The sequence below is a fragment of the Erithacus rubecula genome (assembly GCF_903797595.1).
Source record: "Erithacus rubecula genome assembly, chromosome: 3".
NCBI classification, from domain to species: domain Eukaryota; kingdom Metazoa; phylum Chordata; class Aves; order Passeriformes; family Muscicapidae; genus Erithacus; species Erithacus rubecula.
In genome coordinates this window covers 89836789-89863073 of record NC_136689.1, presented here as the reverse complement: position 1 = coordinate 89863073, position 26285 = coordinate 89836789, and the positions used below count along the sequence as shown (strand labels likewise).

The 26285-nt window shown below is 38.8% G+C and overlaps 1 protein-coding gene across 3 annotated transcripts in view; it reads left to right on the top strand.

Moving 5' to 3' along the window:
- CARMIL1 (capping protein regulator and myosin 1 linker 1) overlaps positions 1–26285 on the top strand; it is a 186513-nt gene that overhangs the window by 68903 nt on the left and 91325 nt on the right. For all 3 annotated transcript variants that reach the window (XM_079301418.1, XM_079301417.1, XM_079301419.1), the window contains 8 exons: positions 7206–7256; positions 11101–11160; positions 13381–13502; positions 15445–15542; positions 15893–15963; positions 16120–16193; positions 21212–21287; positions 23912–24000. In XM_079301418.1, coding sequence (XP_079157544.1) covers positions 7206–7256; positions 11101–11160; positions 13381–13502; positions 15445–15542; positions 15893–15963; positions 16120–16193; positions 21212–21287; positions 23912–24000 — 641 coding nt within the window. The remainder of the gene's footprint in view (positions 1–7205; positions 7257–11100; positions 11161–13380; positions 13503–15444; positions 15543–15892; positions 15964–16119; positions 16194–21211; positions 21288–23911; positions 24001–26285) is intronic.

The window sequence follows — 26285 nt, the reverse complement described above, 5'->3', positions numbered from 1 at the left end:
TGTGCATAAACACAGAAAGAAGCTGTGCAGGGAGAGGGAAGGTGTCTGGGTGTTCCTTATTGTTAACACCATGGACAGGTAATGGGAGGGTTTTTTCTAAAGTGTCCCTGTACAATCTTTTTGTGATGGAGAGAAGTAGTAAGAGCATTAAAAATTGTTGCACAGAAAGTATTGGAGCCCAGGGTGTTTTGAATTGCAAAGTCAATGGCTTGTTTTCAACCTGCTTTTTAGCCAAGTATTGGGGGTCTAGAACATTGTGAAAGGTGAGTACTTGGGGTATCCTGCTGAGTCACATTGTAACCTGAATTTCAGCACTTAATCTGTGTGATGGCTATATACAGGGAAGAGAAAAAGTAGGGAAAAAAAAAAGAAATAAAGGTATATTTACACAAATGTGCTAGTGACCTATTTTTGTGTAATGCAAGCACAGAGAAGGAAAGCCCCCTTTGGGGTGTTACCCCTCACAGGTGAGTGAAGGTATGTGGTTGAGCCTGCTCCCCTCCTCTGCCTTGGCTGGGATCAGTGCCATGGAGAGGACTTTGAATTGTTGCAGCTGCTGATTCCTATTTCTATGGCTCAGAGCAGACTTAAATAACACAGTAGGTGGGTCTTCTGGTATTCAGTGTTTTACAACATTATGGGTTTTTGTTATTGGGAATTGTGTGGTGGTGAGCAGGATGGCAAGGAAGCTTTGCAGTCTGCAGGGGATTGTGTTGCCTCTAGTGCTCTGTGTTGGACATTTCTCACAATGCCATGAAACTCTGTTCCATGACTGATTGGTTACTAGAACAAGGGAGCCCTGGTACACACAGGCAGTAGGTGGCTGCCCCTCCACAAGCAGTTTGGTGGTTAATAGCCTAAGATGCAAACCTTTTGAATGCAAAATCTGTAAATCAGGACAGTTCCAGTCTGCACCAGGGGTGACCACATCCCAAACTACTTCAGTGACAGGGCTTGGCAATTGGAGTATCCATGGGCCCTATTGCTGCCAGAAGTGATGTCTGGCAAAGGTGAGCATGTCTGTTTCTTCTGAAATCCCACCTTTACTAAAATGGCTGGATTGTTTGCTCATTGCAGACAGGGTTATAGCAAGTGTTCATGTTTCTTTGTGCTTCACAGGTTATAAAGAAGCACAATTTGGTTCATGTGTCTCTTATAAGTAGTTCACAGGGCTAGGACACTGCTGGTAGGTGGTAGTGGTGGTGTTGCTAGAGCTGTTGGAACAAATTTAGTTATGTCTGGAAATTTTGTCAATTTGCTGATAAACCTCCAAGCTATGTTGTTTCTTCTCAAACATCAGAATTAGGACTCTTTTACTCCAAGCTTCTCTTCCAAGTTTTGCCACTTCATCTTCCCTTTTTGTTTTAGGCAAATCTTTCAGTGTCCATGCCTTAGTTGTTATTAATTCTAAGACAAGGATACTTTTTTCTTATCTGTCTTCTGGGCAGGATTTGTTCATTGCCGCCTCTGAAGTAGAAATTGCTCTGCAGGTTTGAACAGCTTTCCAGGAGCTAGATAAGCATTTCTGTTAATGGGTCCTCTGACTTGGGCTGAAAGGGAAATGTTTGTGTGAAGCACTCCGTTGTGCCATCTTGTGGTGTCCCGTCTCGTTCCCTGCAGTAATGTGAAAGGTGCTTCTCTTCTCTAAACACAGCAGATTTATTGACATCTCTTCTGATATATGAGCACACATTAAAAAAAATAAAAAAATCAAACAAAAAAGTAAACTTTCAAAACCCAAAACAACAGCAACAACAACAACAAAAAAAAACCAGCTCAAAACTGTTCCCCATACCATCCTCTGCCATCCAGAAAATGCAGAAATTGGTGACTGAGAACAGAGCAGACTTGAATTGTTCAAGTAGTGTGGTGGCAGTAAGGGCCAGTGGAAAGCTGTGATCTGCCCAGCATTCCCAGGCACACTCATGCTCTGTGCATAGCTCCTGGAAGGGGACCTTGCTAAGGAAGCAGTGGTTGACTTGAGGAATGATAACAGAGAAGCATGCAGCAGAGCAGCCCTTCTTGGGGATGGCTGAGGCAGTTACTTGTGCTGCAGAGCTTACCCCTGTCTTGGGCAGGAGAGGATTGTACTGATGCAAGCAGCAGCTCCCCTCACTGTGTTTTGGTGTTTGGCTGGCCACACAGGCACCAGCGACTTAGGCGAGCCTGGGAATGGGTTCAACTTGGCTAAGGGTCGGCTTAGGGAGGGAGGAACTGTTTTTTGTGTGTGAACTGAAATGCACTAACCCTTTTCTAATAGTACTTCTTCAGCAGCAAAGGACTGCTTTAGTATTGGTGTAAAAATAAGGAGACATTTGGAATAGGAGTGAATGAGGTCTGTCAATGGTTTTGTCACAGATGGTGCTTCAAAAGTGTTCGAGACCAAATGATCAGAGTCAAATTCAATGGTGAGGGCTGTGTGGGTGAAGGGGGTGGTGCTGCAAGCCCTCAGATTGGGGCTGAGCTGGGCTTCTTTGCTGGTGTCAGTGCTTGGCAGAGAAACCCACCATGTGCCAAGCGATGCCACCATTTCAGATGGTGCTGCATGCATGTTCCTGCTGTGCCTGAGCTAATCAGCCCTCCAAAAAGCCCTCCAGGATGTCAGCTAGCCTCTTTGTGTAGAGAGGCTCAGTGCTTTTAGCAGGAGCTGCCTCTCTCAAACCCAGCTCTAATGTCTCTAACATGGTGCTGAAAGGGGCCTTTTATCTGATCGAACTCCAGTTGCTTCAGGATGCAGCATTAACATCAGGATTGCAGCCCGGGAAGTGGATGGTCGATCCTATAGGGACTGGGGGAGGCTGGATGCTCTAACATGTATTGATTCATCCATGTTTTAACAAAACAAGAACTGTATTAGTGCTGCTGCTTTACCTCACATTATTGTGTGTGCATCAGATATTGAGTCAGCGGTAGCAGTGGAAAGCTTGTGAGAGAAATCATAAAGGAAGTAATAGAGATGGAAACTTTAAATGGTGATGTAATAATGGTAATGAATAATGAGAAAAATGGGGATGATATAACTAAGACATATACAGAAAAATGACTGTCTTCTGGATTCAAGGCATTCTCAAGATGATGGCTATCATAACAATGTGGTAATAAATAAGAAAACTTTTTAGAAATGCTTTTTTCCTCAAGTAAATTATAAGGGAAGAGACTGAATCAATTTGAGGCTGACAAAATGGCACATGATGGGAGCTAGAGAAACTATGTGGAAAGAAAGGTACAGAGAGTACATTTTAAGATGTAAAATTGCAACAGTTGATCAAAAAAATACAAAGTTGGTTGTTGTTTTTGATATTGGGATTTTTCAAAGTATCTGTGTCAATCAGTTCCCAGCAAGGGAAAAATATTTGATTAATCATCTTTATTTTGAGATTTAAGCAGAAGGAAGTTTCAAAACAACTGTGGTAGTGAGTGGTGGGAGCATCATGCAACTTCCCAAGCCCATGAAGTGCTGAGGTGGTTTCATTTTGTTTCATATCTAGCCATGAAGCCCAAGTATGCTCACTATGTTTTCCGGAAGTCTGTATTCCTGAGCATTTAAAAAAGGGTAGTGGTGTTTTTCAGAAGATATTAATTTCCTTATAGATAAGCTAGCTCTAGTTGCTGTGGTTTTTCTGGCAAAATAGATGCAATTAGCACAGAGCTGTGTTTCTCTAGTGATCTTCCCAAGAGTGACTGCCAGGTGGGATGGTTGGGTTAACCCAGTGCTGCCCTGTAAATTTAATTTACAGTGCTAAAGTTGGTAATTAGGCTAGGGTTTGACAAGAAATGACAAAATTCATCTGTATATTTGTTATATTGATGTGCTCACGGAGAATCTATGTTATTTACTGAAACATATTGTGTATTCTGGTAAACAGAAGATGACCTTGTAGGCCATGAGTCTCTGGAGATAATAATTTGCAGGATTTTGGTGAATGTTTCTGAATCTTGTTTCATGTACATTCTGAGCAGTGTAGGGAGTGTTAGAGAATTTGGAATGATAAAAACATTAAGAAATCATCAACTTGGGTATGTGTGTGTGAGTAGGAGTCATTTAAAATTCAAATCATAATCCTATTTTGTGCTCAAAAAAAGGCAGAGTAGGAAGACAGACCAAAGCTGCTGGTACCTAAATATAATTCTCTTTTATTGTCCTTGCCATGGAGTAACAGCCAGTTTGTGTACCCTATATAAAAGTTACCTGGATGTGCTTGCGGTCTTCACATCAGTCACTCACAAACCTTTTGGCTTACAGGTGTGTTAAAGCATGAATTAACTCCTGAGCCTCTTTCTTTACCCTGCATGTGTCTATCTTTTGATGGGATCTTTTAACTTTTTTAATGATTGAGTACTACTGGTGACCAAACAAAACAGTAATGTAGGAGTGGGGTTGTGGCACATGAAGCTGAACAAATGAGATCATTTTGTTATCAGATGATAAGGTGGATTATACACTGTGCCCACCTGACATTCCTGATGGGTTGTGAGCCAGGGAGCATTTTTTTCCAGGTTACCCCTGGAGTTTGGGTGTCTGCTCTCTGAGCCTCTGCACTTCCAAGTGACTTTACCATGACACATCTTTGCTCAAGGTGGCAGAACCTTCTTGGTAAAATGCCTGAGGATTGCTTGAGAGTCAGGGTGGCTGCTTCTGCTTTTTAATTTCCTTGTATGAAGAAATCAAAAAACCCCAGGAAATCTAGAATCTGCCTTTTCATGAAAAACAGCACTCCTGGATGCTTCTGAAAGCCCTGGACAATTATGCAATTGCACACATACTTGTTTTTCTTGTCAGAGGAATGCAAAGAGACCTGGGTCTTCCTGCACAAAAATAGATTGTTTCTTAAGAGGGGTCTTGAACTGTCAGTGTGAAAACACCTCCAGTGCCTCTGCCTTTGGCACCAGCATCACATTTCTCAAGGGAAGGACTAGAGTGGTGCTTACATTTAGAGTAGAACTAAATGTTCTGTTGCCTTTGCAAGTACTAACAGCCATGGAGAATTCAATTGACAGAGACATGGGTGAGCCATATCCTAAGAACCATTATTTGTTTATGCACTGCAGCCTTATCAAGGAAAAGGAAGTAGTTGAAAACAAACCATTCATGTTTCATAGCTCATCCAGCAAGTCTTGGATTGAATTGGGCTACAGGCTACCCTGTTGCTAAATGTGAGCAAAAACGGTGATGTTAAAATGTAGATGTCACAGTAAAACTTGGAAAATATTAGAAAAAAACAATCAGAAAGTAGCAAACTAAACTGGATCATTTCAAGGGTTATGATATGTACTTGTTGTTTTTAACAGCTAAAATTGTGATAAATTGCAAGCCTTATCTTAGCCAATTCTGCCATTGTAAAAAAAGTTTTAAAAAAGGATAAGTCCTGTCCTGCTGTTGTCAAGATGGGACATTAATTTGCAGTAATAATTAACCTTCAATTGATTTTATGTAAAAATCAAACTCTTACTTGTTTGTGAGAGTCTCAGCTGTGAAAACTGTAGAAATTTGTGTTACTTGATTAGAAACTTCAGGTCATCTTTATTTTTTTGTACCATCTTATTGCTCAAGAGTAGCCCTTTACATGCTGAGTGGAACTGTCATTATAGAGCAGGCCTCTTCTTGGTACATAAATGTGTCTCAAGGTAAGTGGGTTTTTCAGCTCTGTTTGCTTTAGAAAGATCACTTTGGGATCATTGGTATATCTGCCTCAAAAATATACACTGCTATGTGCTCTATTGGACCATTCTTTCCCAACATAATTTTGTTAGGGCCTTCTGGTTTACATTTAACTTGGTTGTTTGGATGCTCATGTGTGCTGTAGTCATGTTAAATTTATGAGCCTTTCTAGGCTCATAAAGTAGCTTGAACCCATATATGCAAGCAAACATTTTAAAGACTGTGATGTGATTCTCCTGTAATGAGCTGTCCCACTGTGGTGGTATATACAGAGCACTCATATGTTGGCCACTACCTAGAAGGTAAATATGGAAAGCAGTTTTTCAGAAAGTTTCCTGTCCCCTGACTGTCTCACTTGGGCATCTGAGGTGTAGTGACCAGAAGCTGCTCTGGCTGTGACACTGCAGGACTCTGGCTCTACACCAGTGGTAACCAGAGCACTGGGTCTAACCATCTCAACCCTGAAACAATCTGCTGATATCCACCATTGGTACAGTGCTGGTGCTCTTAGGATTTAGCAAGGTGTTGTTCAGCTGAGGAACTGAAGCTGAAATCCAGTTCCTGGAGTGTTCAGTGTTCAGAATTGGATACTGAGTTGGATTCTCAGCCTGCTTCTTCCTCTCCAAATGAGGAACATTTTGTGATCAGATTGATCACTTCATCATGGGTAGCAAGCGGGGTTGAGTTCAGGAGGTTCTAGCTGTGTGAAGAGCTCTGCACGTGCTCTGGGATTTTGATGCAGGTGCTTGAATAGAGTTTATTTACTTTTTTTTTTTTTTTTTTTTTTTGTTCTTTCTTTTTAATCTGGAAAAAGATGCAGCCAACAGCAGATAATTCTGTGGGTAGATCAACAAACAGGACTGTAGTTTTGCAAGATGAGTCATTCCTTTTGCAAAGCGTAAAATCTGTGAGTGGGATGTGCTGCTGGAGATTGGAGTGATATGATATAGAATCATTACATTTTGACTAGCATTAGCTTCCAAAATATTAGTTTTGTAATGCTTTCTCCCCAGAGTCACTGGTCTCACTAGTCTAACCTCATTTTGCCATTGCCTTTACTGGAGGAGAAATTCAGGTGCAATGAATGAGAAACCTTTGCATTCTTACTCTAGAAATGCCCCAAATGTGTCCAAAACTCCCCTGTATGCTTACAGTGGTTTATATTGCTAATGAATCATGATAATTGTGTATATTTTTTTACATTTAAATAGATCCTATGTTACTGGTAGGACTTCTCATCCTTGCTTTTTTTTTTAAATGTCACTAAGATTTCTGTTATATTTCTGTTATATGATTCAGAGAGATTGGTTAAATAGATTTCTTCAGTTCACTGCTGTGCTAACTGGCTTACAGCTGATCAGATTGGAGCAGTCTCTTCAGTGTGTTCTGGATCTGATCCCAGTTTTGCTTCCTTCCTTTGTATGACAGCAGAGGGAATCTACTGCTAAAGGCTTTTTCCTTCTGGTTTCAGGATTTTCTAGGAAAATAATAATTTATAATATTAAATGTTTCTTACAAATTCTGTTCTTTTTAATTTTTTCAATAGGTATTGGCATCATGTCGGGCATTCCTTTTAACGTCTCGGATTCCCACCAAGGTAAAATCACTGTGTTTCTATAAATGCTCTGGGGTAACAAATGGAAGTTACATAAAATAAGTAGCAAAAAATTAACATATTTTAGTTATACTTGTACATCTGTTAAAAAGATAATTGAGGAATGGTGGGTTGCATTGTCTTGAGTTAGAATGGTGCTTCTATTAGCATATGCCTTAAATACATTTTTCAATACATATATATAATATATATACATATATATACACCCACACACTCCTTTTCAGAGGAATTTTAACTGCTAGAAATGCAGGTGGCTGAAGAGTTGCATTGTAAACTCCAACTTGAAGAACTGTGAGAGGAGTCTGATGAATTTTATAGAAGGACAGTTTATGTGCAAATAAGCTGATGGCATTGTTCCCTCTAGTGTTTGTAGTGTCAAATAGGATTATATTTGATTTGGAGGCAGAAACTGTTGAGTTTTATTAAATTCTGCTGTTTTCTAATGATTTTTGCTGTTCATTTTGAAAAGCAGTTTGGCAACTTGCCTCGCCAGTGCCGGTGAATGATTTTTTTCTGTGCCTGTGACAATTTGTTATGATTGTTGCAGAAGAGAAAGATGATTTCCACATGAATAAAAATGACTGGTGTGGAAGAACATCTCATGTCCAGCTTGGAATCAGTGAATGGGAATTTGGCACATATCCTATTTTGTTGTATTTGACATGTGTGTAAGTGTGTGTGTGTGTATGTATGTATATATATACACACTTTATAGAAATACCAGAATCCGTAAATGGAACTATTGATACCAAGTTGTCAGTTATGTTCAATGGTAAATGTGACCATCTTTAGCTATAATTTGAAGATGCTGGCTGACAGGTAGGATGAACTGCAGCTCGAATTTCTGCTGATATTTATTTTCCTCAGTCGATCACCTTGTCCCTGCAGCACAGATGTCTCCAGTTGGTTGTCTGTTGGTTTGCACTTTTCAGCCAAGCTTTTAAAGACAAGATTTGGTCCCTGCTTGCTTAGAAAGATAGATCTAGTTGATGAACAGCTCAGACATCAGTGCAGTGGCAATATGATAGGTGGTAATTCTGATCTTGTTAAACAATAGCAAAGCCATTATAAGTCATCAAAAAGCTCTTGAAGGCTGAGGCTTGGAGTACTAAGTGATAACTCTGTTTAGTTGAGTGTTCCAAACAATTCTCAGATGTCATTGAATAGATTTGCATAGTTGAAAAATTGTTTTGTTTTCATTAAAATCTAAAATACGTGTTCTGTACTAGTAGAAATGTAATTTTGGTGATAGCAAACAGAAGGAAGATGATGAGGAGCTGTGCATATGATTTATGTAAAAATTAAACTTTTTATGTCTGAAGAATTGTTAGGGTAGTTGAAAATGCATTTCTAGCAGGGTTAGTGAAACTTAGTACATTTTCTAATGTCTGTAGTATTTTCTGAGGGAGAACTTACATGTAACTCTCAGGCATTATCTCCTGGAAAGACAGCTGAGAACATTCAGCAAAAACACACTGTTTCCCTGGGGACCTCTGACAAAATTGAGTGTGCTTAGGATGCCTCTTTCTGAGTAACTGTTACTGCTGCATTCAATTCCAGGCTTTACTTTTGCTTGAACAATGCTGAGATGTATCCACTAAACAAGGATCGAAGTTGGAATGAATTAATGTTGGCTAACTACAGAAACAACTCACACTATTATCTGTAGAGCAAAAATATTGCAATGGCCACCTCTAAACTTCACACTCTAGTCCAATCAGTTCATTCCCTCTAGTTGGAATGGACTGAATGAGAAGGAAGGACAGTACTTAAAACTGGCTAATTCTTGCTGTAGTCTATATAAAATGTAATTGCTACATTAGTAAATGTTGGATGTTTCATCCAGCCCACATATAAGCATATAAAATATTTGTAGGAATGTAATTCAGATTTGTGAATGTATTTCTAGTGCAACTTCTTTTTCAACTTGGTTGAAAAACTTGAAAACTATGAAATTAACTGTCTGGATAATTGAAATGTTCTTAAATGAGAGGCATGCATAGCTTTTAAAGAGGATTTTAAAACATTATAATTTTGAGTAATAAATGAGATTATTCCTTTTAAAACCTTGTAAAAATATTTCTTAATTTGGTGTAGATGATGTTTAGAACGTGTTTTGCATTTTTGCTGCAAAGCAAGGACTATAAATTCATATTTTTAATTAGAAAAGTGGATCGAAGATCAACTGTAGAGATAGTGCCATGTTTCCTGATATTTTTTTTAATTCTAGGCAAGGTGATTTGCAGACTAAATTCTTGAGTCTGGATCTGTGTGAACTTTTCAAATATTTTTTATGTGTCATCACAAAAGATTGCCAAAGCTAGCCTAGAAATTAAGCACTGAAGAGAAATGAATGCCTTGCACTTGGGAAAATGCAGGGTGTTGGTGTGAGCCCTGAGAAGAGGCTTGTGCTGGTTCTGCCTCTCCTGTCTCAGTTCCCTGTGCTCACTTGCTTCATGACCAGATGTGATGGCACCCCTGAAACTGCCTGTTTGCTGTGGATGCTGCCCCTGCAGCAGAGTGTGTGAAAGGAAGCACACAAAGTCTCAAAAACTTCAGAGTAAAGTTCTTTCACCAAGAGATGCCTTTGGTGGAAGGTGAACTTTGCACAGAAGAGGGAGGGGTGCATAAATCTTCTGATGCTGCCAAATCATGAGGACAACTGAAGGGATAAGGATTCAGAAAATGGGCAGCAAAGAACAGAGAGACAGTAATAACAAAAGTTTTCTGGAAAGCTTTGTGATGGTTGGAAGCTGGTGCCTCTGTTCCTGACTTTCCAATGTGCTGTTCCAGCCTTTACAGAGAGGAACAGAATCTTTACAGGGAGGAATTTTATTAGCTGTGTCTGGGTTCTGAGCACCCCAGTCAGGGTGCACCCATTCAGAGTTGCCTTTTTCACAAATGCAGGAATAGAATGATAAGGTGCTTGCCAGTTAGTCTGGGAGCACCCTGACTGTAAGCCTAGGATAAGATAAAGTACAGGAAACTTTGTGCAATTCAGACAGACTGCACATTTGCAATGGTTTCAATGATAACTAAAAGGAAAGGAGCTATTGTCTTGCCCTGTAGTTACAATTCAGTCCAAGAGGTTTGTTTCTTTGTGTATAGCTTGGCTGTCAAGATGATTGTCTACAAAATTGTGTGAATTCAGATCTTAGCACACTCCCTGTAGCCCTAGATTTGTCCTTGGAGAGGAATTCCTTGCTGTCTTCTAAACTTCCATTTGGTTTCAGTATGTTTTTCCCTGCCTAGTCTGTCATCCAAATAAACCATTCAGACAAAGCTTATGTATCACTTCCTCTCATACTTTTAGACAAGCTAAAGCTTGTACACTCTATCAATCTGTCTGTCTGTATCTGTATATCTATACTATGTACATGTCCCTTCAGCTTCTGTGCAGTAAAATTTTTCATGTCTGTGATCAATGTAACTAATGGAAGAGTAATTGCTAAGCTGTAAGAACTGTAATAAATGATTAATCAGTCATAAGAGTACACATCAGTAGGGTATTGTATTAATGATGCTTTTTATACTAAATTTTTTTTCATATAATTGATTATTAGGTTATGTGCTTATAGTTTGCAGTAAAATGTCCAGTGTGTTATTCCTATAATCTCTAATAACCATTTAAACCCCAAGTAAATGTAAGCACTTTTTAAATGACAAATGCTTTCAGGTATTAACAAATATTTAGTGTCAATTACAGAAACTGATATCAAATATCAGTAGCCAGCTCAAGATTTTCACCACCTCATTGAAAAGTATAAGTGCTCTTTAAAATAAGATGATGTTTGCAGTAATGTGGTGTTTTCTTTTCTAACTACAGTTAGAACTGACTTTCAGCTACTTGGAAATCCAAGGAGTAACTTCCAGTAAACCAGGCCAGGTGAGTGTATTCTAGATAAAAGATACTTGTTTAGTCATTGCTAAATCTGTTCCATTCAAGGTAATGCTCTAACATGCAGGGGTTCCCTTCCATTGAGCATGTATATGCACATGTACATTTGTATTCTTACATTCATGCTGCTCTTAAAAATGACAATAATAATCTAAAGAAACAGTTTCAAGAATGTTTTGTGTGCTTGGAATAATGATACAAAATAGATTGGGTTTTTTCTAGTTCAGTATGGTACAAGTTTCCATTTGTATCATAAGTGGATCTTTTTCTCAGAGCTGGTAAAGCAGTGGTGGCTGGTATATAATCACCACCACACATGTTACAGTGGCTTCTGTGGGTGAATACCTTTATAGGGAAGCCAAAAGCTACATTGCAAGCAGAAATGCTTTGCTTTCAACTATTCTTCATGCCTTTACTGTGTACAACACAAAATATATTTGACAGCGTTACATGCCCAAAAAAATGAATGTCAAAGAGAAGGTGCTGAAAAGAAGAATTCCTTTAGAGTGTTTTTAATTCATAAGATGAGCATGTTGACAAGATTTGACAGTTCAATTGTATCAAAGTCTTCATGTATTTCATGTGTGTTTGGCTTTTAAAGAGCTTTTAAAGATTGGAGTGCCTGAGATACTTTGAACTCTGAAAAGCTCCCATTGTATTAACATGTCATCTTTTTAACCTGTCTTTTGAAGCTTTCCTTAAAGGAGGAAAAATAAAAGGTCCAGGTGTATTGATGGGGAGACATTTACTACATTCTGAGTCGTTGTGGCTTTTTTTTTTCTTGAAGGTATTAAATGTCAGATAACTATTGCTAATTATTTCTGGGGGCATAGACAATCACGGTTGTAGCAGCATTTACAAGAGATTTTCAGAAGCCTCAATGAGCATACACTTTTCCTAAAATATTTCTTAGGGTTTTTCATATTGACATTCATTTGTGTTTTAATTGTGTGAAGCTTAAAACTGAAGGCAGAGAGAGAATCCTGGATTATTTCTTGTGGAGCAAATATTTTTGTTGCAGTTTTGCTGCAAACAGCATATTATAAATGGGATATTAAAAGGGGTGTAGTTTTGTGCTCGGCATCTTTCAGAGAGCCAGGAAGAGCTTCCTACCGTAAGATAAGTGAACAAATGCACAGAGTAATATGAGGAAATGTTGTGCTAATATTGGTGATGATGAAAAACTGTGGTAAGTTGCCCGCTCATTTATCATCAGGGAGTGGTGGTGACAGGCTCAGAAAGGAGTTGAATTGATGGTAAAAGGTGTGAATACTCTGTGTGCTTCAGGGGTAATACAGCTCTTCTGGGATTATCATGTTGGTGACCTTAGGCATGAACTGGGGACCAAGAGAGCCCTGGGAACCAGCTACAATCAGAAGCAATCCCCTCTATCATACTGCATAGAGTGCCCTCTCCTGCTGTCTGTCTTCACTTATTTATTCCTAACGCTACCTTCTCACTGTGCCTGCACAGCTTCTCATCTGAAAGAGATGATGACTTGGGCTGTGCTAACTATTCACAATGGAGTCAGCAGGAGCATCACACTGCTTCCTGTGATGCAGCTGAAATCAGCAGCAGAGCTGATGTGTCACTCATACCCTAATCTGATTTCGTTCTGAATGCTCAGTATCTAAGAGAGGCTGCAAAAGACTTTATTTATCCCCTCTCTCAAGCACATATCCCCCAGACAGCAGGACAGTCGTGCTGGCTGAGTTATTGCTTCATCTGCACTGAGACAACACAGCACCACAGCATTTTCTTAAACAGCACAGAACAAAGCATTAGAGCTTTTTCAGAGGATCACAGTCATTAAAGACTTTTACTTTTTGCTGGAGGAAACAGGCACCCTGCTCATTCAATAGTTTCCTGTCAGGCTGTGCTTGCTTCTCCTGGTGTTCTGGGACATGTTTCAAAAGAGGACAATGCTGTGAAAAGTTCTTAGTTTTCAAAGTGTCAGCTGAGGTCAAGATCCTTTGAAAATTGCATTCCCGTGGGAAGCAGGGCACTGTTAGAAAAAGCAAGGTTTGAGTACGGGGGTCTTGTACATTCAAGAACAACTTTCAGAAACTTTACCTGGAGCATTGCTGTGTCATGACTTAATAACAGATTGCTATGAGCATTTAGCTGGTATTCAAAGTGATTTCCTGTTTAATTCATCAATGTGAATTATATTATACCTTTCTCAGCCTCTTGCACTTTTATTTGTAGTTGATTATGGAAACTGAGAAATGCAGTGTCTCCATGAAGATGGCATCCTCGGAGGATGTGAACGAAGTGCTGGCACACATTGGGACCTGCCTCAGGAAGATATTCCCTGGACTCTCACCAGTGTAAGTATCCTTTAGAAAACCTCTAGTGGGAACAGGTTGTATGGAAGTGGTGACATGCCATCCCTTTTTGTCTGCTGGTCTCCCCACTCTGATCTCAGAAATGCATTGAGGATACAAGAATCATATCTGCAAACACTAAGCTTTTGTCCATGTGTATGGGAGAACCAGGAGACAGTGCAGAGCATAGGTAGACTGTGTGTGATCTTGTAGGGTCATAAGAGCCCTTGGCTTGAAGGAGGATGCAGTTATTTGAGGTCTTAAGTTCTTATTTTACCTTCTAGCCTCTCCAGCCTCAGGTACAGCTTAGGTCCTGTCTTTTTTTTTTTTTTTTTTTGTTGTTGTAACTGGTTCCTTTTTCTGTTTTATTTTTTTTTCCCACCAAAATAAAATCTGATTTGGGAGAGGAGGGAAGAGTTCTATTTACTTTCAGTGTTTGGGAAACAATGCACATGATTGTGAGCCTTGTTCTTCAAAACTGAGCCCTGGGCAGTCTTGCTGTATACTTTCCATGGTTTAATTGACTCCTTGAATTATTTGTCTCCTTTTCTGGCTTTTCTTGTCATTGCATTACTTATGCTTTTGGTTTTCTCTCTTAGCTGTGTCTCTGGGTTCTATCATCTTGCAGCAGTTCTCAATAGTTTCTGCATTTCTTTTCTTTCTTCTCAGTCACTGCCTCATCTTCATCACTCTCTACCAAGTCATGCAGCTCTACTGCATTCTCTTCAGCTCCTGGTTTTCAGCATTAATGGAAAAAATGGGCTGTGGAAAAGAATTTTCCCAGACATGTCGATTTTTATAAGTGAACTTTAGTAACAGACACTATGTTCACAGATGTGAATGGTTAGGCTAAACGTATATGTTTTATTTTGGGTGCATGTCTTTATTATTCACCTTTCCTGTTGGTGGAGTAGGAAATCAAGTTCATAAACTCTGGCTGGCAGTTCCTTTTCCTTGTTTTCATTTTTTTTCCCTACTTCCAATTTTCCTCTGTTAACTTCCTTAGTGGAGATTGAGCTTCTCAAAGAACATGAATACAACTGAATATTTGTGAACAGGGTTGCTATAAAACTTCAGTAATAGTGTGAGAAATGCAGACTAAAAGAATAAAGGGTTGCAAGACTGTTTGTTTCTCTGGTTGTTTATGAAGGCCTTGAGCTCTCTATATGTTTTCTGTGGGCTTTCTTGAGAACATTGCTGGAGCAGTTTGGGTAGCTGCATGGAGTGCTTGCTTCCCAGAAAAGAAATCAAATTTCTTGCTCTTGTCTCAGATGGCAGAGCTTTCCAAAATGAAGGCATTGGAGTTGTGTAGAGGATAGAGGACCAGGTCAGGCAAGAAAGGGGGAAGCAGTTTCTCCAGTTATTATTGCTTATTGATTGTCTTGTGCTCCACTCCCATCCCCTTAGACCCCACATAAATTCTGGAGTTTATGATGTAGTCTTGCCATTCAGAAAAACACATCATTTTATTTCTTAAAAGGCAGGAAGTTCTTGTCTGTGTAGGGAAGGAAACTGCTACCAAAAGATTGGAGCTGTATATCAAGAGTGAGCCTAGAGGCCACATGGAACTGTTCAGCTCTTTGCACCATGGTGCTATTTCTGCATAAAAGCAGTGCACATACAGCAGTGGTTTCAGGGTAACCATTTCTTCCCTGTTTTGGGCATCCTGATGTCAGATGAGGGCCACAAGTCTCCTTAGATGGGTTTAGTTGCTCCAGTAATCACAGGGTTAATCAAAAGTAAGAGAGAAAGAAAGAGTGAATAAATGTTACTCCTGCTGTGCTGCATAATGATGTGTGTGCCTTTTAGGTAGGAAATTGAGTTGTATTAAAAATGGTAATTCTTCCTATACGCTCACTTAAAAATGCTCATAAAATAAAAAAGGTTTGTGTTTGAAAATACTTTCAAAGCCATGAATGATGTTTTCCCCCTCTTTTCCATCTAGGAGGATTATGAAAAAAGTAACTATGGAGCCTTCAGAAAGACTGGCTAATCTCCAGGCCCTGTGGGACAGTCAGACAGTGGCAGAACTTGGACCTTGTGGTGAGAATGAATTTAAATGCTCAAATATAAAAGGGCTGGAATTGCAGTGTCAGGAAGTTTAATTCTATTTCTGGCAGAAGCTTGTAAAGGTGTAATTAGTTTTAAGGTGTAATTAGTATGAAGCAGACTTCTGATTGGTAGGTGAAGGCACTATATTAAGCTTTCTTGCAGCTTTCTCAGTGAAGATAGGATAGTCTCAGTTCCTTTCATAAGCACAATGGACAGTCTTCTGAGAGAAAAAGAGAGTGAGTTTTTCAAAACTGGTTTTTGACTATTAAAGTATCCTTTTAGATGTACATCTGTTTGCCTGTTTGGCTGCTATGTTAAATAGTCTCTTGGGTTGTTTGTAGGAGGCTTTTCTCAGATGTATGCCTGTGTCTGTGACTGGCTTGGATTTCCCTACAGAGAAGAAGTGCAGTGGGTAAGTGCTCCTCTTGTTCTGAAGCTCTTTTCAGCTACCTGTACTGATGATGAAAGAACAGGTAAATTCATACTGCTTGACAAAAAAATTAAAAAAAAAAAACCAAACCCCCACTTCAGTTCTGTAAAGATGTACTTGGTTATGTATTTTTAACAGGATGTTGATACGATTTATCTGACACAAGATACCAGAGAGCTGAATTTGCAAGACTTCAGCCACCTTGACCACAGGTAAAGCATGTGCAGTAATCATGCTAATACTGATGAAGTGGGATGGCCCCATAACTGTTACTGGGATGTGTAGACCTGTGAAATGACCATCTGTAGCATTTTTAGTTTTCAGTACAAGCTGCTGTTTTTGCACAAAGCCCCATGGAAACCACATTTCATTCAGGAGCCTGAGAATATAAATATATTTTCTTACTGGAAGCAATCCAAAAAGTTAGCAGATAGATACTTTTCCTGTGATAGTGGATATAAGAGCTTAAATTCAGTAGATAAAACATGCAGCTACATCTGGTGGGCAAAGCTAAAAAAGGAAATTATGAGGTCTTTACTTCTGAAGAATCTTTTTCTAATGGTGTACACAGTAAAGGAAATTTTTTGGCAGCAAGTCAGTAGAAGGCTTAAGTTGTTCAACTGAATTCCAGCCAGTTGTCTCCTCACTTAAAATTGATGCTATCAAAAATGTATACTTCCAGAAAGGAACTAATTGAGTGTAATTTTGCTATGAGATGCTGAAACTTAACTAAGTATTGTAGATAGTTTACTGAATTTAGCTGGCTGAGAAAATTGGATTCTGAGAAAGCTGAATCTGGAGATATTACAAGTAGGAGAAGTTGGGAGGGAATCTTAACTAAAATTCATCATTATACAAAGGAAATTGCAAATTTAAGAAAGTGTAAATAAGATAGAGAAAGCATTTGTTTCTTTGGGGGAACCCAGTAAAAGAATTAAGAATCTATCACAGATCCAATGTTAGAATATCATAACAGGCTGAACCTGGAGGTTGGTAAATAAGAGTATTTTTACGCAGCATTCTTTGTTCTTGTAAGCTCTCTGGTATGTGAACTTGCAGAATGCCCCATTCAAAGACTTAGCTCTTTTTCTGTGACATATTCTCACAATCTGCAGTGAATCCCTTGGCAAAGTTACCAAGCAGTATCTGTGTTTACTAATTCAGAGGTAACTCAAGATACAGGGCTGCAACTGGTGCGTGACAGATGCAGCCAAAGACTCTTTCCTTGGTTAAGACTTGCTGAAAGAGGATAAGGGGAGGAATATTATTAAGCACAAGTAAATTTGGGGAAAGAACTTAACAATGCTTTAAGATGAAGTGAAGAGAAGTCTTTGGGTCATTCTTGAGAAAGTGACTTACAGATACCCAGCCTCAATAGATATTAAGTGTTTGAGCAATTTATTAGGAAAGAGTAGATAGAATTGTTTTAAATATTTAGATGATCTCAGCTTGTACAGATGAGTTTGGCTTCCAGAAAATGAAATTGGGGGTTTTTGTTTTAGAAAAGCTTTTCATTAAAATATACCTTAAAAATGTGATGTTGCTGGAAAAAGTATTTAAGAAAAGTCTTTAAATTTTTCACAACCAAAGATTCAAATCTATTTTGGAGCCATTTACATGCTGTGGAATCCATCTTGTGATGAGAGCTTCAACATGTTGAGGACTGAAGAATGTTTTGAATTGAAATTTCAAGAAGGTTAATTTTAGGAAAGCCCAACCCTTGTTATTCACTAAAAATACAAATTAGAAATTGAAATCCCAGTTAATTCAAGAATGTATGTAAGCATTTTCCAATATATTTAAGACAGTGGGGCTGCTATAAATTCACAGTATGCCATTATACTTTGGATTTTGAGACACTGTTTTATATCTCATCTACTTAATTTTTGGGATTGCTGAACCTATATAGTTTATGTTGTGTAGTAGCTCGGAAGCAAGGTAGGACAGGTATATCAGTTCTCTAAATACAGGGGCTATGCATTGCGAAAACAAACAATCTGTGTTTTTGCAAGTAAAACATTTCTGTTAAAGGTCAGCATAAGATGGCATGAATTATAAATGAATTTAAGTTCCCAGAGCATCACAGCATGGCTTGCTGCATGGGAACGTGACTTCCGAGGTTTTATCTGAAGTTATGTTGTATATAATTACTGAAAAAAACCAAAAACCTCAAAGTGAAAAGAAGTGAAAAAAGGGCTTATTTGATACGGTAGGATGATCTTCATCTGTGTAGCATGTGTTTTAGCTTAATTGAACATTCAAAAAATTTTAAGAAAAGTGTCATTGTTTAGATTTTTTTCTTTGTGCTGTTGAGATTTCTTGCCTTCTGAAATACACTTGGGGACAGAGATGTTTAAAAAATATGAAGGCCTTAGATAAGATGGAATCTTGTTGAGGCTTGGAGAGATTGTCTACATTCCAGAAGAACAGAATCTGTTTTTATTTTAAGAGGGCACAGATTTGTCATTTATAAATATTGCTTTCTTCTGGATGGTAATTTTAATTAATATAAGCATCTCAATATAACTCGATGAGGGAAAGTTATGAGAAGGCCCTGTTTTTGGAATTGGTTCTTAGCTTTCTTTCATACCATATTGGAAAAGAATTCAGGTTATTGTTTCTTAGCTTTCTTTCATACCATATTGGAAAAGAATTCAGGTTATTGTTAACACCACATCTAGACTGCAACAGAATACAGTGAATAAAGCAATATATAATTCTGAAAATAAAAACTCAATAACAAGAGTATTGTGGTTCAATTAGCTTAAAGCAAGAGAAGGAGTAGAGGTAAATTCTTGAAGGGGACCCTCATTGGTCAGAAGCACCTTCAAAAATGGAATAAAAATGAAAACCATAAAGTCTTCTTTTAAAATCAGATGGTATAATCTGATAAAGCAAAGTTTCTAGACAGCAAGTACAGCTGCTTGCAGAGCAGGCAGGGGTTCCATTGTCTGCAGGCATGTTAGGAGCAGGGTGAAAGGGATGTGTGGAGGGGGTTTAGCATTTGGTGTTTGTTTGTGAAGGTTCCAGGCAGTATCTGTGCTTCACTGGGGTTTGAACAGACAGGCCTTGGACACTGCAGGAGACTAAACTATTCAAGAAACATCATTGCAGCTGAACAGAAATATTTTAAAACAAATCAGCCCAGCTGAGTTGCATCTTTCAATATATTCTTGAAAGTGTCACAGCTCTGCCACTCAGACTGAGCACCCCTTGTCCTTCAGCCACTTCTCTCCTGAGCCAGAGGAGAAAAGGGGAGAAAGGCACAGCCTCAGGCAAGTTCTGTCTGCAGCCACTCTCCTGCCCAGAGGTTCCTGAGCTCTTACCAGCCCTCCAGGCTGCCTTACCACTCCCTGGTAGTGTGAACCTTGCAGCTGCTGATCCCCAGTCACTGTCCCTCTGTTCCTTTGAAGGAACTGCTGATGGCTGAACTACAAATGCTCATGGTACCTTCTGCTGCTTTTGGAGGTGGTGGTCCACAGCATGAGTGTCAGCCTGTCCACTGTTTGCCCAGCTGTGCTGCCTGGTTACTGTTGCAGGGTAATTGCAACAAACCAAAATTTCACCTGAAAAGTTGCTCTTATATTCATTCCACTCCCAAGGCAAAGGCAGTGGCAAGAGAGGCATCAAAGCTGCAAATTCATTACCACCTTACTGGTCTCACCAGGGAACCACATAGGAGGTGCAAACCTCTCTGTCTGTGGACATTCCATACTCCATGGAAAGATTCCTGCCTGCCCAGCTTAACAGGGGAAGTACCTCTGGGTTGTTATTTTTCCTCACCTAACATTTCACCAGTGAGTTATTGTTTTACATGGAGATGAAGAGTGTGTATGTGTAGGAACAAAAACAACATGGTGGACAGAAATAAATCTGTACACTCCATGAAGCTGCTAAGTCTCTGCTGTGCCTGTGGAAACGAATTCACCACTCAGGGTGATGTATGCTGTGAACAAGATGGAAAGATGGCTTAAATCCTTGAAGGGCACCCCACACTAGTTCCTCTGCAGGAGTGTGAAGATGGTCTATTTGCATGAGCTTCTCAGTTGGTGGGCTACAGTCTTTTGCTGCAAAATGCTGCACCTTCGATCTGTTACCTTAGTGATGCTTGTACTTCCAAATCTAGCAACTGCAGCTCCCCATATAGCCCAGGGAATGCTTGTCCACGTGATGTCGCCTTGTCTTCTGGCTTTCCTCTGGGTTTAGCAACCACCCAAAGTGTCTGCATGTTTGCAGAGGGAAACTGGAGGAGGGGAGGAATAAAAGGAAGATGGGAGAAGGGTGCTGCATGTTCATGCAGACCTGTGCCTACCTGCACGTGTCCTGAATGAAGAGCTGGGGAGGTGGGGTTGGACTAGCTTATAAAAGCCAACACTTAAATTTTCCCTAGAAAAACAGGCTTGAATGGCAATGTTTTGCTGGTTTGATAAGTTTGTGTATGTTACAGCTCTTTATTTCATTATAAAGACAAGGGCTTTCTAAGGAACTGTTAAGCCTCTGTGTAGGTGTATATAAGTATTTAATATACAGCACCAAACTTATCTAAGTGCTGTATTGCTAAATGGTGTGATGGTGCTTGATGAATGATTCTGCTGGGGGGTAGTGTACAGACATGACATTTATCAACGTCTGCTACTGCAGAAACTTAACAGGGGGAGAGCAGATCATGTTAAGAGGCTTGGAATGAAGAAAATGGGAATAATTTAGAATTGCATTTGTGAAATCCCTTTTACAATTAAGGAGGGTTTGTGCTGAATGTGGCATTATCCTGTTGCAGGTCTTCTGTTTCCTGAGGGAATTTAACTATAGAGATGAGACAAGGAGGTGTTCTCTAGAAGCATTCAGTCATGGAATTATATTAAATCATCAGACTGCCAAAAAGCTTTTTAGCGTCATGCTAAATTATAATTAGAGGTGATTAGGAGCTTAAACATGTCACAGACTGAAGAAAAAGTTATGCTAAAAGTAGGAAGGGCAGCCCAGACAAATTCCTGATTTTAAAATTCATTCTAGAATGGATGCCAGTTGGCCAGTCAAAAATTTTTATTAAAATAAGCAGAAGACATGCAGCTGCTGCTGCTGTTTTTTAGAATGCAGAGCTTTCTATAATGGGGATGGTAGGCAATTAGCATTGCAAAACTATGGGGAATGAGACATGGAAGAACACTTAGGAGATTGTTTCAAATGACAGTTACATGAAATGTGTGTAAAAGTGTTTTTCTTTTTCTAGAGACTTAATACCTATAGTTGCTGCTCTGGAGTATAATCAGTGGTTTACAAAGCTGTCCTCCAAGGATCTGAAATTAGTAAGTAATAAATTGAAACAATTTATCTGCTTCTACCAGGCTGTGCTGGATGCTATTACATTTTTTAAAGTGAAATTTTAACTGAAATTTTTTAGGTAAGTACAACTGGACAATCTACTGCCAATTTTTTTTTTCCTGGAATCACACCAGGAAAAAGCAAACTGTTGGATAGCCAATTAGCACCATAAAAACACTGTTGAGAGTCAGGTCTTCTCAAAATTTCAAATAATATAGTTTGAAAACTTTGTTGGTTTGTAGGAGTAGCCCATAAGACTTCATTAGGCATTGCTGACTCCCTCAAACAATACTATGTGACTAATAGGAAACTAACTTTAAAGCAGCCAGAAATCTTAGTTGCTCTTTGTAGGTGAAAAGAAAATTCCAAGATTCTGGGAATTTTTTTTTTCTTGCATAAAGCACTTTCTTCTGTGTAATTTTCATTGCAACTTGATGCTTTTCTTTCCCAGTTTTCTGAAGCACTGATGTGTGGCACCGGTATTTTCCCATATCAGTTTTCATTCCTAAAAGCAAAAAGCAGGCATGTCTAAACAAGTTGAAGTACTGAAAAAAAGGCCAAGAATAGCAGTAATTCAGTGACAATTTAAATATATCAAAATATGCTACTCCTTGTAAATCTGAAAGTTTATAGTCACAGGTGGAGTTAGTAGATTGTTTGAGAAATTGCTTTCATGCTTGCCTCCAGAAGCTTTTGCCCTTAACAATTCTTATTAAGTTTAATCTTGTTTAAATTGGTGTAATTTTATTGATCTGTAAAGCTCTCATTATATTTCTAAGCTATCATTTCCAATGAAAATTCAGTAGGAACTTATGTGATTCTTGGCAAAAGAACAGGCAAAAAATTTCTTTCCTGCTGGGACATCTCTCTCAAAATTATGCATGGAATGAAGCTAGTGGTATTTTTAGTGCTGTTGTAGTTTGCTGTTAAAATCAACATTGTTAAAAGGTACAATGCAATTAATCAGTTTCTGCTTCAGTGAAATGAGATAGTTTGCTTAGTTAGAAGACTGGCTGGTGTAGTTTACTTTGAATAAAACCTGGCCCTGTTATCTATCTGAGATGCATTTATGTGAGTGTTTCGGGGATTTTTCTTAGCAACTTTCCAAATGGAAAACAAATAAACATGGTCAGTCTAGAAGATGCATCAGTTACTTAAAAAACCCCAAACCTCTTACCTTCCACACAATCCATTTTTAAGTCAAAAATGAAGAAAATGTAGATTGTTGGACAGTGAATCCATGCCATAAGAACACTGCCAAGGGTCATTATGAGGTCAGACATATCCGGAGGCCATCGAGTGCATTGTGTTTCACCAGTCCCACTCTGATACACATTGTGTTTGATACACAGTACCCACAGTGGTTTATAGTAAAGGCATGAAACTTTCCACTTGCACTCACAGTATGGTAGAAAGATTGTGATGATATTTGGAATTATTAGAACATGGATAGTAAAGAAAATATTGGGAAGATGGCCGAGTTGGCAATCTTCACCAAGAATTGTCAACTTTTACTGTGAAAAGAATTAGTAAGATTTTATGTGTGTGGTAGTGCAGATTAATTTTGTTCAGGGTTTTTTTTTTTGGTTTTTTTTTTGTTTGTTTTTTGTTTTTTTCTTTTTTTGGATGTTCGGTTAATTTGAAAGTAGAAATCCCAAACCCTGAAAAACACACAAACTAGAAAATGTTAGAGGGTCATTAGAGACAAAGATATCCCTGGTATGAATGTCATGCTGTTTTTAAAGGCAGATAAGAGAATAGTTTCAGCACTTCATGATCATGATTGAAATTCAGCTTTGGATATCACATGAACACTGGTTAGTGTGAGCTGTGGGAGGAAAAAGAAAAAATCAAATCCAGAAGCAAAACAGAAGTTTATAATAAAAGGTGATGAGGTACAGAGTTCATTGCATGGCTTTTGAATGATTACAGTTTTATCTCTATTTGACTGAGCAGAGCAAACAAACTCTTTTGTTGTCATTTTTTGTTCATGACACTTGCAAATATCCATGCAAATTCTAGAATTCAACAACAGTAAGGACATGATTCTGCTTAGGCTGGAGGAATTCATCCTCAAATATACTGGCCCTTAACCACTAGTCCTTGGAAGTCTTTGGAGGACCTCTCTATGCTCCTGAGGTTTTTCGGGAATTTTGTTGTTGTTGTTATTTTTTGCCTTCTAACATCTTTCTTTGTGTTGAATTGTCATTCCTGGTCAGGTTTTATTCTCCTTAGCACTAAGGAGAATGCCACTATTTTCTGCAGGAGTAGCATGCATATGAATAAGATTTCTTTAAAAATTAAGTGAGAGATTTTTCTGAACCACATGATTTAGGTTGTTTTCACTGTCATTATAGAAATTCTGCCCCTTTCGATTAGGTGGCCTGGTTCATAAGTTACTTGCTTTTAGTCTGCCTCCTGCTTCTCTTAAGTCTTTGGCAGAAGTCTTTTGTTGGCTCTCCTGGATGTTTCTGGTATTTTTACTTGCTATTTATGTATAACAAGAAGATGGTTGTGGCCTGGATCCCATTACGATGTACAGCTTAACTCAATAACTGTCTGTTCCGTGTTTGTGTTCTTTAACACTGTTCTGTCTTTTCTGTGGCAGTCCACTGATCTCTGTGAGCAGATACTGCGAGTGGTGAGTAGGTCCAGTCGGTTGGAAGAACTGGTATTAGAGAATGCCGGGCTTAGAACGTAAGTAATTCTTTCAAAATGTCGCTTTAGATGCTGCTTGCTCCCACTAAAAGGGATGCATGATGTATGTTAGCCAGAATAAGCATTAAAGCTGTGCTCATTGTCTGACAAGACTCTAGTCACAAGCTTTTTATCAGGTTTTCCAGAGGGTCCATATGTCCTATGTCCAAGAAATCCCTTTAAACTGGTGGGTTTTAAGATTCTGCCTGGAGAGTTGTGCTAAGTGGAGCAAAGTGATTGAAAGACAGCATAAATCTTAAACTGGCTCATACAGTTCCTCTCCAATATGGCTCAAATAGAAGTATCAACACCTTTTTATACTTTGAAAAACAGTGGTTTATATTTTATTGAAAAAAACATATTGTTCCATCTTGCATAGCACATTGTTGTTTTATTTCCAAATGAGCTGGTATTATCTTAATGTGGATTGCTGTCTGCTCAAATATAACAGGACTTCTACATTAACAACTTTTTTTGAAAAAAGTAGATCAGTAATTTTGATGGCTTGATATAGACAAGGAAGGTAGGCAGAAATATGCCATACAATTAAATCCTTGCACATATTTTAAATACAGTAAGTTGTAGTTGCTAGGTATTTGCTTTTTTCCCCCTTTCACAGGAAATAGAAGCAAAGTTCAAGTTATTTGCAGCTGTGCTAGTTTGTACTTACAGTACTTGTTTTGGTATTAGGATAGTGGCTAAGACAATGTGGACAAGATAAACTCTAGAACTAATGATTTTTTTCTTTTTTAAATTAGAAAAGCAGTGTGAAGGTGGGAGAAGCGGAACACAAATAGTAGAATTACAAATAAAGCAAAACAAGCACAGGGGAGATATTTGGTGTGCCTTACATTGTCTCCTCTTCCATTGTTGGAGTCTTTTTCTCCTTTTTAAAGTGCACTTTGCATTGAAATGCCTTTACAAGAAAATTGTCTACGTGACACAAAGAAATTTGAGGTTGAGTTTGGAATAATACGTGAACTTTCTGATCAGTAGTGTACTGTCTTCAATAGCTGTCATTCAAACATAAACCACTGGTTTTAATTTCATTTTTCTTCCAGTATGTGCCATGAAATCTAGTAGTAATCATTAATATTAAAGGATATGTTGATTACCTTTGAATGTTGCCTACCTTAATTTAATCACAGTTGGATTAACCGCTTTCAGTTTTAAAAGGACTTGACAGACAATCAACCTGTGACTTTGGTTTCATGTCTCCATTTACATGCAGAATGTTTGGCATTGTGCCTTGGTGTGTATCTGTTCTGATCAACACTGTCTGTTTTTGCCAAGGATGCATTTGTCAGTTTTGCCATTTCTCATATCTGTTTGCTAGGAGATCCTGTTATTGCTGGCTATCTTCCTTCCCATGGCTTACAGACCAGTCATTTTTAATGAGCTGTTATAGAATGCCAAACCAGGGTTAAGAAAGAGCTACCAAGAGTAAAGCTGTAAGAAATAACCCTAACAGCTGCAAGAGCATATTTCTTCCTGCATCAGAGCCAGTTTAGGATGATTCTGTTCTTTTCTATCTCCAGCCACTCATATTTGTGGTTTAGTTTGGGCCATAGCTTCATAAACACTTGTCATCCTCCCAAATGATGAAACAGCAAACTATTGTGTAGTAGCAGCAATAAGGACCCAGAACCAGGGAAGTGTGAACTTCCTGTTTGGAAAAACAGGATGTCAAATGAAAGTCCCTGTCTGATGAGATTTGTGCCAGTTTAGATGCTCTTGGAAATTTTATCCCCATTGCTATTTCTTTAACTACACATAAAGGATGCAGTTTAGATAACATTGGAAGGCTTCAATGCATATAGTAATCACTAATGTTTTGATAAATGTTTTAATCAACATACGTGATGCCCTGATTTCAGGGAGAGTAGAATAATTCAGGCTGGCCCAAAAAAATGAACTTGAAAAGAGAGTTAATCCCTAAAGTATTTTAGAGGAATGGGACAATATGTGATAACCAAAATACTGATTTTTGAGTGGGCACCTCAGCCTATTGATTAAGCTGGGCTTTGGTGTCTACCAGGCTTTGCAGCTTGGTCTGACAGTCCTTGGTGGGAGCTGCCCTTGGCCTGCTCCGTTGGGAGGTGCTAAATGGCAAGGACTTGGGTATTAGGAAAAGATTCCTCCTCTAAAGAGTGGTTGGGTGCTGAAACAGGCTTCACAGGCACTGGTCATGGCCCAACCCTGTCAGAGCTCAAAGAGCCTTTGGACAACAATTTCAGGCACATGATGGGGTTATTGGTGTGTCCTGTGCAGCACCAGGAGCTGGA